Genomic DNA, 14,232 nt, shown 5'->3' on the forward strand with positions numbered 1-14,232 from the left:
CAGGAAGACATATCCCATGCTGTGACTCTTAAAGGTGTGAAGATGGGACCCAGAGTGTTTTCTCCAGGAGTTGAGCCCAGAGAGCACTCCACCCACTCACCCCCCCCCCCCATCCCCATTACAGCCCTTGAGTTTCCTGATGCCTTCTTTTGTGGGAAGGTTTGTTTTTTTTCTTTGTGCCAGTACTGGGCTTAAACTCAGGGTCCTGTGCTTTCCCTTGGCTCTTTCCAACCAGGATCCTCACATCTCAGCCTCCTGAGTAGTTAGGATAAGAAGTGTGACCCACAAGTGCCCGGCTAGGAGAAGAGTCTTGTGGGAAATCAGATTCAAGTCCCCAGATGAGCTGAACCAACTTGAATTTCCTCATGGAGACATGGCAAGAAATATTTATATTCTCTACCTGCCTTCAGGGAAAGGTAGTGCTGTACTAAGAGCAGCCTCCATTCTCTTCAGTCCTGAAATCCTGGTCTGGCTTCACCAAGACCTAACTAGGCAAGTCTCCAACCCTTCACCCAGCCAAGCCTCATGGGAGGCAGGGCTTAGTGGTGGTGAGTGGTCCTGAGAAGCTAGAAACTCAGTCCCCTGGACGCTTGCAGGTTTGTGAGCACTGACTCCAGAGGCTCACTGTCCCTGTCCTTGGCTTGCTCTCACTGTGCCCTCTGCTGGAAGGATCACTCTTGCTTTGTGACTTTGCTAGAAAAGCCCAGGGAGGATATAGAGACTAGTTAATCCTTGTGCTGCAGGAGTGTGCAGGTAAGACATTGCTCAGTTCCTATGTTAGTTAGTACCATCTAGAAGAATCCAGATGAATCCGTGGTCCAGTTCTGAAGTCACTCTGCATGCTGTTTCTCATGTCATGGTTATTAGATGAAGTTTTTTTCAATTGTTATTATAAAAGTGATCTACAGAGGAGTTACAGTTACATAAGTCAGGGAATGAGTACATTTCTTTTTGGATAATGTCATTCCTTCTCTCGCTTAGAGGAATTATTAAAGGCAATGAAAATCTTTTCTCAGCCAGGCACCAGTAGCTGAGAATCCCAGCTATTCAAGAGGCTGAGACCTGAGGATTCCAGGTCAAAGCCAGTGGAGGCAGGAAAGTTCCTGAGACTCTTTCCATCAATTACTACCAAAAAGCTGAAAGTAGATGTGTTGTTCAAGTGGTAGAGTGCTAGCTTTGAGCCAAAAAGCCCCAGGACCAACACAATAAAGAAAGAGAGACAGACTGAGACAAAGACACGGACAGAGGGGGGAGGGAGGGAGGAAAGAGGGAAGGAATGAAGGAAGGAATAAGCAATCTTTTTTTATTCTACCTGAGTACCTAGAACCTACAGCTCCTTTCTCATGAGTCAGAAAATAAACAAGCTGGATGCCAGTGGCTCAAGCTTGTAATCCTAGCTACTTAGGAGGATGAGATCTGAGGATCATGGTTTGAAGCTAGCCTGGGCAGGAAAGTCCATGAGACTCTCATCTCCAATTAATCATCAAAAAACTGGAGTGCAGCTATGGCTCTAATGGTAGGACACTAACCTTGATTTAAAAAAAAAACAAACCTCAGACAGTGCTCAGGCCCTGGGTTCGAGCCACAGGATGGGCACCAAGAAAAAGAAAATAAAGAGAAGAAATGAATGAATAATGGAGCTCTTGACATTAAGGATAGGGAAACCCAGAAAAAAAATGATTTTTGCATAGGGTGGCATGATTAATAAACAATGAAGGTTCAAATTGGGCTTAAATGCCCAGTACAAAGGCAAAGGTCTTCTCTATTCCTTAGGATCAGCTTGGGTCTCAGTTTTGAATACTGCATATTCCCCTTCTCTGAACTGGCTAGCTCTACAGCCTTTTCCCCCCTAACTTTCCACAGAGATTACAAGTGAAGCCCCCAGTATGTTGAGGATCTTTTTAATATTATGTGAATAATGTGAATATGGAAGCTACATGCCACCTCTCATAGATGCTACAGGAAAGGGATTAAGGGCTTAGATAGAGCTGTTGGCCAAGCTGGGTTCAGGCTTTGCTATGTACTAGTTGCATATGACTTTGACTACTAACTTCTCTGAGCACGTTTCTCCATGAAGAAGTAAAAAAAATACTTTATAAAAGTGTAGAGAAGGGGCTGGGGATATGGCCTAGTGGCGAGAGAGCTTGCCTCGTATACATGAGGCCCTGGGTTCAATTCCCCAGCACCACATATACAGAAAACGGCCAGAAGTGGTGCTGTGGCTCAAGTGGCAGAGTGCTAGCCTTGAGCAAAAAGGAAGCCAGGGACAGTGCTCAGGCCCTGAGTCCAAGGCCCAGGACTGGCCAAAAAAAAAAAGTGTAGAGAAGATTAAATGAGAAAATAGTCTAGCTCACACAGAGAAAGTTTAATATGTACTAACCTAGCTGCTACTAACCTTTGTGTTTGGCTGTTTGTTTTTGGTGCCAGTACCAAGGCGGGAATTTGGTCAGGGCCTGGGTGCTGTCCCTGAGCAATTTGCTTGAGACCAGCCCCTGAGCATTTTGCTTGAGGCCAGCCGTGCACATTTGAGCCATACTTCTAACATCTGACTTTTTGGTGGTCAGTTAAAGGTAAGTGTTTTACATACTTTCCTGTCCCATCTGGCTTCAAACCATGACCCTCACATTTCAGCCTTCTGAGGAGCAAGGATTTCAGGCATGACCCTGGCTTTCCTATCCTTCCTCATCTGACCTAAGATGCTGTCTAGAAGCCCTGGCAAGAACAGAGTAGATTCCACAAGCCCAGAAGTATCCAGGTCCCTGGCCATCATCAGGCCTTTGCAACTTCCTTTAGGATTTCTGATGTGGAATGACACTTTGCAGCTCAGCCAATGTCCTGTTTGAGGGGCCAAAGTCCCCCTTGTTGTGCTGAGGTTCCCTTTCACCCAAGCTCTTCTCTGTGTGTTCTAAGGATGCCGCATTGTACGTGGAGCCCAAGAAAGAAAAACTGGAGCCAGGCCTGGAAGCAGACAAGAAACCCAGGTTAGACAGTGTCGCCAGCAGCGAGAGCTGTGCAAGCTCTGGGTTCCAGGAAGATAAAAGCCTGAGTGATGTCGAGGAAGAGGAGGGTAGGTATCCATTCCTTCCTGTCCTACAGCCTGAGATATTTTTACAACATACTGTGCATCTCTGACATTTTTTTCTTATTTATCACCCTAATAAACATCCGTGGGAGACTTGAAGGGTAGTGTCCTAAGGAGATAAGATTTGAATTAAGATTATTTACAGAGTTACTAATTTTGACAGGGAAGCGTGTGATTGTCTTCCCCTCAGGCCTTTTAGTCCTCTGGGGTCATCTTCCTCCTCCCTTTATGTTCCCAGTCCTATGGACTACAAGCCTGGAAATTTTTCTAATACTCATGTGGAAACTCAGCTGCTCTTGGGAGTGAACTTTGATCCACTTGTTGGTTTGTTTTGTTAACACTGTGCAAATAAACTGTGTGTGTGTGTGTGTGTGTGTGTGTGTGTGTGTGTGTGTGCCTGTCCTAGGGCTTGAACTCAGAGCCTGAGCTCTGTTGTCCCTAGGCTTTTTGATGCTCAAGGGTTGCGCTCTACCATTGACCATAGCTTTATTTCCTACTTTTTCTGGTAGTCAATTGGTGATAAGAATCTCAGATTTTCCTATCCAGGCCGGCTTGGAACCATGATCCTCAGATCTCAGCCTCCTGAGTAGCTAGGGTTACAGGTGGGAGCCACTGGCAGCCGGCATAAACTGGAATTTGGTGGAGTCACAAGAGCCATGACAGTTTGGGTTCAAATGTTTTGCAGATTCTGATGAGTTCAACAAGCAGCCACTCACTATGGAAGATCTGATCTCTTACAGTTTCCAAGTAGCCAGGGGCATGGAGTTTTTGTCTTCCAGAAAGGTCAGTTGATCGCTTTACTATTTGTATGACTTTTATCTTACTATTATTTTTATTGTTTTCTTTTTGAGACAGGATCCCACTATGTGGTGTAGACTGGCACTGAATTTGTGTGATCTTCGTGTCTCAACCTCCCAAAGTGCTGGGATTATGGACCTGCACCACCATGCTTGACTTTTTTCCCCTTAAAAATGTATATGTGTGTGTGTGTGTGTGTGTGTGTGTGTGTGTATGTATATATATACTATATATGTATATATGAAAGATTTTGTTTCTATTTGTTTTTACTTTTTTAAAAAAATCACACATTTTGGGGCTGGGGATATAGCCTAGTGGCAAGAGTGCCTGCCTCGGATACACGAGGCCCTAGGTTCAATTCCCCAGCACCACATATACAGAAAACGGCCAGAAGTGGCGCTGTGGCTCAAGTGGCAGAGTGCTAGCCTTGAGCGGGAAGAAGCCAGGGACAGTGCTCAGGCCCTGAGTCCAAGGCCCAGGACTGGCCAAAAAAAAAAAAAAAAAAAAAAATCACACATTTTGTGTATATGTGTGTGTATCTTAACGTATCTTAATATGTGTGTGGATCTTAACGTTAGCTCTTTTGCTCAAGGCTGATGCTTCTTTGCCACTTGAGCTAGCTACCCTGTCACTTACAGCTTTTTGGTGGTTAATTGGACTTTTCTACCCCACCTGGCTTTGAACCTCAGTCCTCAGATCTCTGCCTCCTGAGTAGCTAAGATTACAGGCGTAAGCCACTTGTGCACAGAGAAAAAATTCTACATTTTAATAAGGCATGAAGTCATGTTTGGAAACATGAAAAATGCTTTAAAGTTAATTACATTTAAATCCTCCAGCAGTTTTCTTTAGGGTAAAAATTTTCAGAATCCTTTCTTCTCCTATTTCTAATTGGCAAGGCCTGTCCTAGACCTACACCTTTGCTGTGAATTCATTTTTCCTAATATTGGCTCAGACCCGTGTCCTCAACTCCAAAAATAAGTATTTTACCTTGCCCCATATAAAGAATTTTGAGAATGATGAGCCCGAGTCCCAATTGATAGAATTTAATTTTACATGAGAACCTTGCCTGGATTGGGACCAGGCAAATCCAATGGCCATTCTCTACAGCAGCATTTGGTATGCTTTCAAAGCTGGCCAGATTCTCAAGAGTACAACAGCTCCCCGGGAGAGCTGCTAGCAATGCATCCACATAGGGGCCTCCCACAAAACTTTGGCTCAAGTAAGTGAGGTACCACATACTTATGATTCCAATACTCAGCAGACTGACATAGGGCGATCATCTCAAGAGTTGTTTGAAGCCAACTTGGGCTACTGAGCAACACCCTGTGAAAATGTCATAATGAAATCCGTTATTTTGTATGATTCATATACACTAATAAAAATTAAAATAAGTAAAATGTATTTAGGACACAGGTCAAAAACATTCCTTTTAAGCATAGTGCGTGAATACAGTTCAAGTATAGTATGTGTATACATGGAAATTTCACAACAAAAATTCTCACTTTGTACAATTAACATACACTAATAAAAATCATTTATTTGGAATGATTTCATAGCCAGGTGCTAGTGGCTCATACCATTAATCGTAGGTACTCAGGAGGTTGGGATCTGAGTATCATAGTTCAAAGCACATCTGGGCAGGAAAGTATGAGACTCTTTTTTCCAATTAACTACCAAAAAGCTGGAAATGGGGGTGTGGCTCAAGTAGTAGAGAGCTAGCCTTGAGCAAAAAAGCTAAGGAACAGCACTTAGGCCTTGAGTTCAAACCCCAGTACCACACACACACACACACACACACACACACACACACACACACACATACACTTTAGATAATTGATTTAGATTGTTTAAAATTTAGACAGAAAAAAAGAGGGGGGATGAGGGAATATCTGATCAGATATCTGGTAAATAATATTATTCTGTTGAGAAGAAAAAAATGAGGCTTCTACAGGTCTGATTCAGCTTCTCGGGATAAAAGGTTGCTCCCTGGTAGAGGAGCTCAGTCTATGTGGCCGGCCAGGATGCTGATTTGCAGAGTGAATTCAGAGAGGTTCTTGGCTTGGGTCCTCCAGGGACCTGTATCTGTAAAGAAGCGCTTCCATATTTTTGGTAACTCTGTGCTCTGACTCGCTTCCTTTGCAGCATGTGAAATGGATCCACGAGTGAACAATAATGACCCTGAGAGGGCACAGGAAATTAGCCGGTTAGATTAAGGAAGTGCATTGATTATGCAACTGTTTTATTATAGTGCATTCATCGAGACCTGGCAGCGCGAAACATTCTTTTATCTGAGAACAATGTGGTGAAGATTTGCGATTTTGGCCTCGCCCGGGATATTTATAAGAACCCCGATTATGTGAGAAAAGGAGACGTAAGTCAGCCTGGTGTTTATTTGACTCATTTATACCGTATCGTGTTTTTTTTTTTAAAAAAAACAAACCACACACTGAAGTCCTTGGTAAATATTTAGACTTCTCCAACAGTAGTCCCTGAAAATGCTCCTGGGTTTCCTATGATGACAAGCAGTTCTGATGAGTCCACTGGCACCTGCTCCTTACCCCTTGGCTTGCTGTCCATCCTTTGGGCGGTGCTGCCTGTGATGTGCTCACCTGAGTAGTGTGCTCCAGCCGCCTTTTGGGCGAGACCACATCCTTCCCTGCCTGGAGCTCCTATGGGAGTCGTTGTCCCACTGAAAAGAACAGCCTGGACTCTCTTCCTCAAATAAAGCCCGGTGATGGAATCAGCAGGTGTCCGTTCCTCCACAGAGGGGAAGGGTGGGGGAGGGGCTGGCTAGCTGGCTGGGGAGGGAACTCTCACCTCCCGTGCCTTCCACAGCAGCATCCTACACAGGCCTCCCTCTCCTGTTTGTTTTTGAACACTGTGTTATTTGTTACTCAGTGGGTGACCACCCGTGTCCTCTCATGGGGCCTCTTCTAGAAGGGTTGTAGCTTGGGTCTGGGCTTTGTTGGTGGCTCTCCAGCAGAGATTATGCATCACCTAGAGGGCCTGCTGAATCTCAGCTGACCACATCCCAGAGCCCTGATCCCTGATGCATATTAAGTCTTAGGCCCTGAAGAGAGAGAGAGAGAGAGAGAGAGAGAGAGAGAAAGAGTGTGTGTGTGTGTGTGTGTGTGTGTGTATGTGTGTGTGTGTGTGTGTGTGCAGTCTTAAGGCTTAAACTCAGGACCTGGGTGCTGTTCCTGAGCTATTTTGTTCAAGGTTAGCACTCTACCTCTTGAGCTACAGCTTCATGTCACTTCTGGCTTTTTTGGTAGCTGATTGGAGATGAGTCTCACACACTTTCCTTCCCAGGATGGTTTTGAACTGTGATCCTCAGATTTTAGCCTCCTAAGTATCTAGAATTACAGACATGAGCCACTGGCACCCAGGCTGTTTTGCTCAAAGCTGGCACTCTACCACTTGAGCCACAGTTCCACTGCTGGCTTCTAAGCCTAGTGGATAGCTAGAGTTACAGAGGTAAACCACCCAAATCCAGCAAAACTTTGCATTTCATAAAGCTTTTCTTTTAGTGGTGGTGGTAGGGATTAAACCCAGAACTTGTCATATGCTAAGCAAACATACTTCTGAGCTTTATCTCTAGCAAGTTTCTAGATGATATTCCCTATACAGAGCAATCCAGAACCATACGCTAAGAACCATCGCTCCAGAAGAATCTTTTTTTTTTTTTTCAAATCTTCATCTCTCCATTATTCCCTATTTCCTGCCAATGCTCATTCATCCCTTTCCTAGGATACCTCATTTGGATTCCTGCTGGAAGATTTGTCTGCATGCTTGAAGCCAGATATACATTCTCCTATAAACCTTCCTTTCTTTTGGTGGGCATACTAGAGATTAGAGCCAGGATCTGTATATGCTAAGCAAGTGCTCCCACTGGGCTGAACCCTAAACCCCATTCAATGACTTAACCTCCTATCTTTTTGCATCTGGATGCTTTTTAAGATCCACTTACTGCAAATGGAGGCACGGCCCAAGAGCACTAATATGGAGTGAAAAAGCCAAGGAAGCGCATGAGGCCCTGAGTTCAAGCCTAGTACCAGCAAACACAAAAAATAAATAACTCTCCATTCAGTGCCAAGTTCCTGTGGCTCACAGCTATAATCTTAGCTACTCAAGAGGGTGAGGATCCTGGCTCAAAGCCAGCCAGGCAGGAGAGTCTGTGAGACTCTTGTCTCCAATTACCCAGCAAAAAACAGGAAGTAGAGCTGTGGCTAAGTGGTAGAGTATAAGCCTTAGTTGGAAACAAAACAAAACAAAACACCAACAAAAAACATAAGAGACAGTGCCCAAGCCAGGAACAATAACAACAATAAATCCTCTTATGTAGGAAAGTTCTGGGAAATCACCACCAACTTTCAGGGGATCAAGTCTCTGTCTCTCTCTCTCTGTGTCTCTCTCTGTCTCGTCTCTCTCTCTCTTTCTCTCTCTCTCTCTTTTTCTCTCTCTCCCTCCCTTGTGGAGTAGAGTCCTTCATGGGGAAAGGGGTTTCTTTTAAAGCCAAGGAGTTGGGGGCTGGGGATATGGCCTAGTGGCAAGAGTGCTTGCCTCGTATACATGAGGCCCTGGGTTCAATTCCCCAGCACCACATATACAGAAAATGGCCAGAAAGTGGCAGAGTGCTAGCCTTGAGCAAAAAGAAGCCAGGGACAGTGCCCAGGCCCTGAGTTCAAGCCCCTGGACTGGCCAAAAAAAAAAAAAAGCCAAGGAGTTGGGACAGGCTGGGCCTACTGGAGCAGCTTACACACCAGCATTGCCTCCAGCAGCTGTGCGAAGCCTGGACTCCTCTTTTAGCACAACACGCTGTGCTTTAGGAGGTTTCTGTTAGGAAACAGTAGCTGCTGTAAGAAATGGTTCTGGGCAAACCCCATGTGGGAGGGGACCCAGGGCAATGAGGTTGAATGTGCTTTGGTTTCATGCCCTTCTACTCAAGGTGCCCTCGTTCTGTTCCAGACCCGACTTCCTCTTAAATGGATGGCACCCGAATCCATCTTTGACAAAATCTATAGCACCAAGAGCGACGTGTGGTCTTTTGGAGTGTTGCTGTGGGAAATCTTCTCTCTAGGTAACTATGGAAGCAGCTGGGAAGTCAGTCTGTGGCATCTACTGAGCATTCTTTGAAGAGACCCACCCTTAAGTCAGTCGCAAACCCTGGGGGCCCTACTACACTGAGCCAATGGGAAGGTGAGGCTAGAATGAGCGGCCTATAGCTGGGCACCAGTGGTTCATACCTCTAACCCTTGTCAATCAGAAGGCCGAGATCCAAGGATTATAGTTCAAAGCTAGCCTAGCCAGAAAAGTCTGTGAGACTCTTATCTCTGATTAACAATCAAAAAGCTGGAAATAGAGCTGTGGCCCAAGTGGTAGCATGCTACCTTGAGAAAAACAAAAAAAAAAAAAAACTAAACTAAAAAAAAAAAAAAACAGCACCCAGGCCCTGAGCTTAAAGCCCTATTACAGGTACAGGAAGAAAGTAAAGAGGAAAGGAAAGGAGGAGGGAGGGAAGGATGGAAGAAGGGAAGAGGCGAGAAGGAAGGAAGGAAAGAAGAAAGGGAGAGAGGGAGGGAGAAGAAGCACAGCTCTTGTCCTGATATTCACATACAACACAGGTCTGCATGCTGCTTTCCTCAGGCCAGCTATGAAGAACACTGGTTTATCTTTCTTCAGCCTGCAGTCATGTCCAGCATGGATTTCTCCAAGCCTCGCTGAAGCCCCTATGCGTGGCTGTGCGCAGATCCCACATCTGCTCCCCTGCCCTGTAGTGATGTGAAGCTTCCTAAACACTGAGTTCTAGCCAAGAGTCTTTTGGACTTTGCCAAATAAGCAAATAAGTCACCCAGTAACATCCCTGGCTTCCTGTAATGTGTAAAAATCATTGCCCAGCTTTCAATGACAACACCTGTTGCTTTCAGTCTTTGAAAGCAGCTTGGCGGCTGCAGTGGCCCTCCAGTGACACGGCCAGCACCATGTGTCTCCCAGCTGCTTCCTACCAGCAGCAGAGACTAGAAAGCACACACAGATGCATACTGAAATGGTTCAGCTTGAAGGCTAGCTCAAAGTAGACCAGGAGGCCTTGCTCCCTCTGCCCTCAGTCAGGCTCCCTGAAGACAATGGCTACAGGGAGAATCCTCATTTTCACTGGGGCTGGATTGATCCATAAGCAACCTATCTTAAAAGAAAAGGGGCTGGGAATATGGCCTAGTTAGTAAACTGCTCACCTCGTGTACATGAAGCCCTGGGTTCAATTCCTCAGCACCACATATATAGAAAAAGCCGGATGTGGCACTGTGGCTCAAGAGCAAAAGGAAGCCAGGGACAGTGCTCAGGCCCTAAGTTCAAGCGCCAGGACTGGCAAAAATAAAAATAAGAAGTCATTAGCTATGTGTTGGTGGCTCACATAGGAGGCTGAACTCTGGAAGATCACTGTTTAAAGCCAGCTATATATAAAAGTCCACGGGATTTTTTTTTTTATCTCCCAAATAACTAGCAAAAGGTGGCACTATAGGCATAGTTCAAGTGGTAGAGCACCAAGCTGAGGGAGTGAGGTGCTCTGAATTCACTGAGTATCACCAAAACAATAAACAAACCCAAGCCATTAACTCAAAGAATGTCTGTAGTGATGGGATTTCTTTAGAATTTCCTGTGGGGACAGGGCAGAGACCCCTCTGATTGCCCCTTCCCTGACCAAATGTTCAAGAATGGCCTTTGAGGATGTGACAGGGACTAACCTTGACATTCATGCATCCTACCGAGGATCTACTGAACTTTACTGAGGTGAGCCTCAGCCACTGGGAATCATTACTGAACTAGCATTTTGAATAGCCAGAAGAAATGCAGAATGGTCCCCATGGTCCTTTTGTACCCAACCCTCCAAACAATAACATACCTGTGTCTCCTCCTGTCCCCTGCAGGTGGATCTCCATACCCAGGAGTGCAAATGGATGAGGATTTCTGCAGCCGCCTGAAAGAAGGCATGAGGATGAGGGCCCCTGAGTACGCCACCCCTGAAATGTGAGTCCTGGCTCCCCCCTGCCCCCTCCACCCACTAAACATGGAAGGTACAAATGATCACTTTTTCTTCAGGGAGTTGGTCCTTGCTCCTATTTGGGTTCAGCCGTGTGGGGAGTGTTTTCTTGGAATAGGGCATATTGTCCTTGAACCACCCCTATCTCCGCCTCTCCTAACTACTGATATAACTGTCTGCAAGACCTCTAGCTGGAGTTTTTAATTCTACAGGCAAACCTTATAATCCATATTACAGTATTGGCTGCCCAGAAACCTTAGGATTGGTTCAAGTAAAGTGAAACTCTTAAGTCTTCAGGCAAGATTTCTAGCTACTTGGGTCTGTATGTTTTGCTTGTGTGTGTGTGTCCCCATCCTAGGACTTGAACTTAGGGCCTGGACACTGTCCCTGAAGCATTTTTTGCTAGCATTCTACCACTTGAGCCACAGCTCCTCTTTTGGTTTTTTTTGGGGGGGAGGGGGGAGGGTGGTTAATTGGAGATAAAAGCCTTACTGACTTTCCTACCCAGGCAATTATTGAAATGTGATCCTTAGATCTCAGCCTCCTGAACAGCTAGGATTACAGGCGTGAGCTACTAGCATCCAGATGTCTGTATATTCTTTGTATTGGAGCTTTTTATATGTATCATTCTTTTGGGGATTTGAGAGTACTGTCTTTGGGAGAAAGCTAAGGAATATATGAGAGAATGAAGCAGTTAAAAAGTTCAACTTGGGTTGGGAATGAGGCTTATCGGTAGAGTGCTTGCCTAGCATGCATGAAGTCCTGGGTTTGATTCCTGAGCACCAAATAAACAGAAAAGGCCGAAAGTGGCTCTGTGGCTCAAGACATAGAGTGCTAGCCTTGAGCAAAAAGAAGCCAGTGACAGTGCTCAGGCCCTGAGTCCAAGCCCCAGGACTGGGAAGAAAAAAATTCAACTTTCAGAGCTTTTGTAAGCACTAATACTGGATTACAATTTTAACTTCTTTTTTTTTTTGGCCAGTCCTAGGCCTTGGACTCAGGGCCTGAGCACTGTCCCTGGCTTCTTCCCGCTCAAGGCTAGCACTCTGCCACTTGAGCCACAGCGCCACTTCTGGCCGTTTTCTGTATATGTGGTGCTGGGGAATCGAACCTAGGGCCTCGTGTATCCGAGGCAGGCACTCTTGCCACTAGGCTATATCCCCAGCCCCCTACAATTTTAACTTCTGAGTCTGGTAGTTAATAAGTCCCAGAGGTCTGTATAATATTTACTTGTATAAAACTCAGTTGTGACTCTATAGCCTGTAGTCATGTGTGTGTATGCTTTTCAAACCTGTTGCAATCACTTTAATGTTGCTGAAATAGTAACACATTAGTAAATCTTTTCTTAAACAACAAAGATCACTAGCAGGGAATTCAAGTTCAAAACTCAGTTTGTAGGTGGAAATCTGAGCAAAACAAATAGACATTGGCCTCGCTCAACGAGGGGGAATCTAGTAGTGGAGCTGTCATGGAGAGAGACCAGAAGCTCTATTTCTTGCTCATTTGTCCACTCACACCAAGCACTCACAGAACTCCGTGTGGATTTGGGGGGGAACAGTGTGGGAGGGGAAGGGGCCTTCCTTCCAGAGGCTACAAGGGCAATAGGGCTCCTTTAGAATCCTTTAGGAGTCCAGCAGCTTTCTGGAGCTCCTGTTCGGATGCCTGCAGGGTGCCTTCCGGCCCTGCCATCTGGTGACTCTAGGAAGAGGACAGGCTCCGCCCCTCCAATGGAGGACCCTCCATTGTCAGCCCGCTCTCCTGGCCTCTCCTGGAAACTCTTCCGGTAGCTTTGTGTGTGTTGTGCACTTTGAGGCCTGAGCAGGAATGTGATGACACTTGCAGTTTTGTTGAGCTGCTGACAAGGACTTGGGCTTCCCTGAGGCAGCACCACCTTTCCTGAACTGGCCAGCCGGTGTCTCCCTCCTTTGGGGAGCAGTGGTAAAAGAAGTGTGGAACTGAGCAAGATCCTTCATCACCTCAGGACAAAGCTAGGGCAGACCCAGGATGGGGAGCTGGAAGAGAGGGACAGAGGAGTGTGGGATGAAGGCAGGGCTTGGGACAGTGTGAACACCAGATCCTGGGATTCTTGTCAGTGTTGCAGGGTGACATCATTAAAGCACAGGCCTCTCTGAAAGCCAGGAACAGAGCTGGACCATCGACATGGTAGAGTGTGGCAGGAATAATAATATAATTGCAGTTATAACGCTTGGCTTTTTTACTCAAGGCTGGCACTCTACCACTTGATCCATACCTACACCTTCTGGCTTTTCTCTGGTTAATTAGAAATGAGTCTCATAGTTTCCTGCCCAGGCTCACTTTGAATCTTGATCCTCAGTTCTCAGCTTCCTCAATAGCTAGGATTACAAGTATGAGCCACCAGTGCCTGGCTCTTAAGTAATATTAACCAAATGGATATTTAGTGATTCTAAGTGGCAGACACCATTGTTAACCATTGTTTTGAAGCATTTATATATGTATATATATGTACACACACACATATATATTATATACATATATATATATTTGCCTAATGCTAACAGACTGGTGAAATAGGAAGTGTTTGTAGCTGCATTAGACAGATGAGAAACCCATGGCACAGAGCAGAGATGTGACTCTCCTGGGGCCACAGTGCCAGTCAGCAAACTTGGTCTACTTTTAGTCATCACCTCTCTGCCTACCTGATGGGACTGCTTCCCATTCTCACCATGTTCTCATCCAGAATAATTCCAGAGGTACAAAGTCACCCCAACTTTGGACCAAGGACTTCCTTGGGCATGATCAAATCTTTAAATATGTATTTTTAATGGTACTGGGATTTGAACTTAGGGCTCACACTTACTAGGCTGGTGTGATACTGCTGAATCACATCTCTAGCTCAGTTTGTTACTGGTTATGTTTAGGATAGGGTCTCTCTCTTCCCACGGGGGTGCATACCTGAGCTGTGACCCACCCACTGTAGGCTTCCCATTGTCACTGAGATTATAGGGGTGTGTTTCCTCATCCATCTTCCCTTGATGGAGTCTTGTCACTTTTCTGCCTTGCAGCATAATCCCCCCCAACCTCAGCTTCCCATATCGCTTGGAATAGGTACCCGCCACTGTATCCAGCTATGGGATAAGAAAGAATCTCTTGAACTTTTCTGCCCAGAGATCCAGTCAGCCTCCCAAGTAGCTAGAATTACAGGCGTGTACCACTAGCACCTGACTCCAAACCTTTAGATCTTTACTGGGCCCCCTCCCCCTCCCCCACGCAGGGCTTGCTCTAGAAACGTAAGCAAGTAAGTTCAAGCTTTGTGAAATGTTTCCCCAGGCAGCCA

The 14,232-nt window shown here is 45.7% G+C and overlaps 1 protein-coding gene across 1 annotated transcript in view; it reads left to right on the top strand.

The window, feature by feature from the left end:
• Positions 1-14,232, top strand: part of Flt1 (fms related receptor tyrosine kinase 1) — a 172,323-nt gene that overhangs the window by 148,057 nt on the left and 10,034 nt on the right. Inside the window, exons 21-25 of the mRNA XM_048341582.1 lie at positions 2,911-3,067; positions 3,768-3,865; positions 6,129-6,251; positions 8,849-8,960; positions 10,807-10,906. Of these exons, the coding sequence (XP_048197539.1) occupies positions 2,911-3,067; positions 3,768-3,865; positions 6,129-6,251; positions 8,849-8,960; positions 10,807-10,906 (590 nt within the window). The remainder of the gene's footprint in view (positions 1-2,910; positions 3,068-3,767; positions 3,866-6,128; positions 6,252-8,848; positions 8,961-10,806; positions 10,907-14,232) is intronic.

This window comes from Perognathus longimembris, chromosome 3 (genome assembly GCF_023159225.1).
Source record: "Perognathus longimembris pacificus isolate PPM17 chromosome 3, ASM2315922v1, whole genome shotgun sequence".
In the NCBI taxonomy this organism is placed as follows: Eukaryota; Metazoa; Chordata; class Mammalia; order Rodentia; family Heteromyidae; genus Perognathus; species Perognathus longimembris.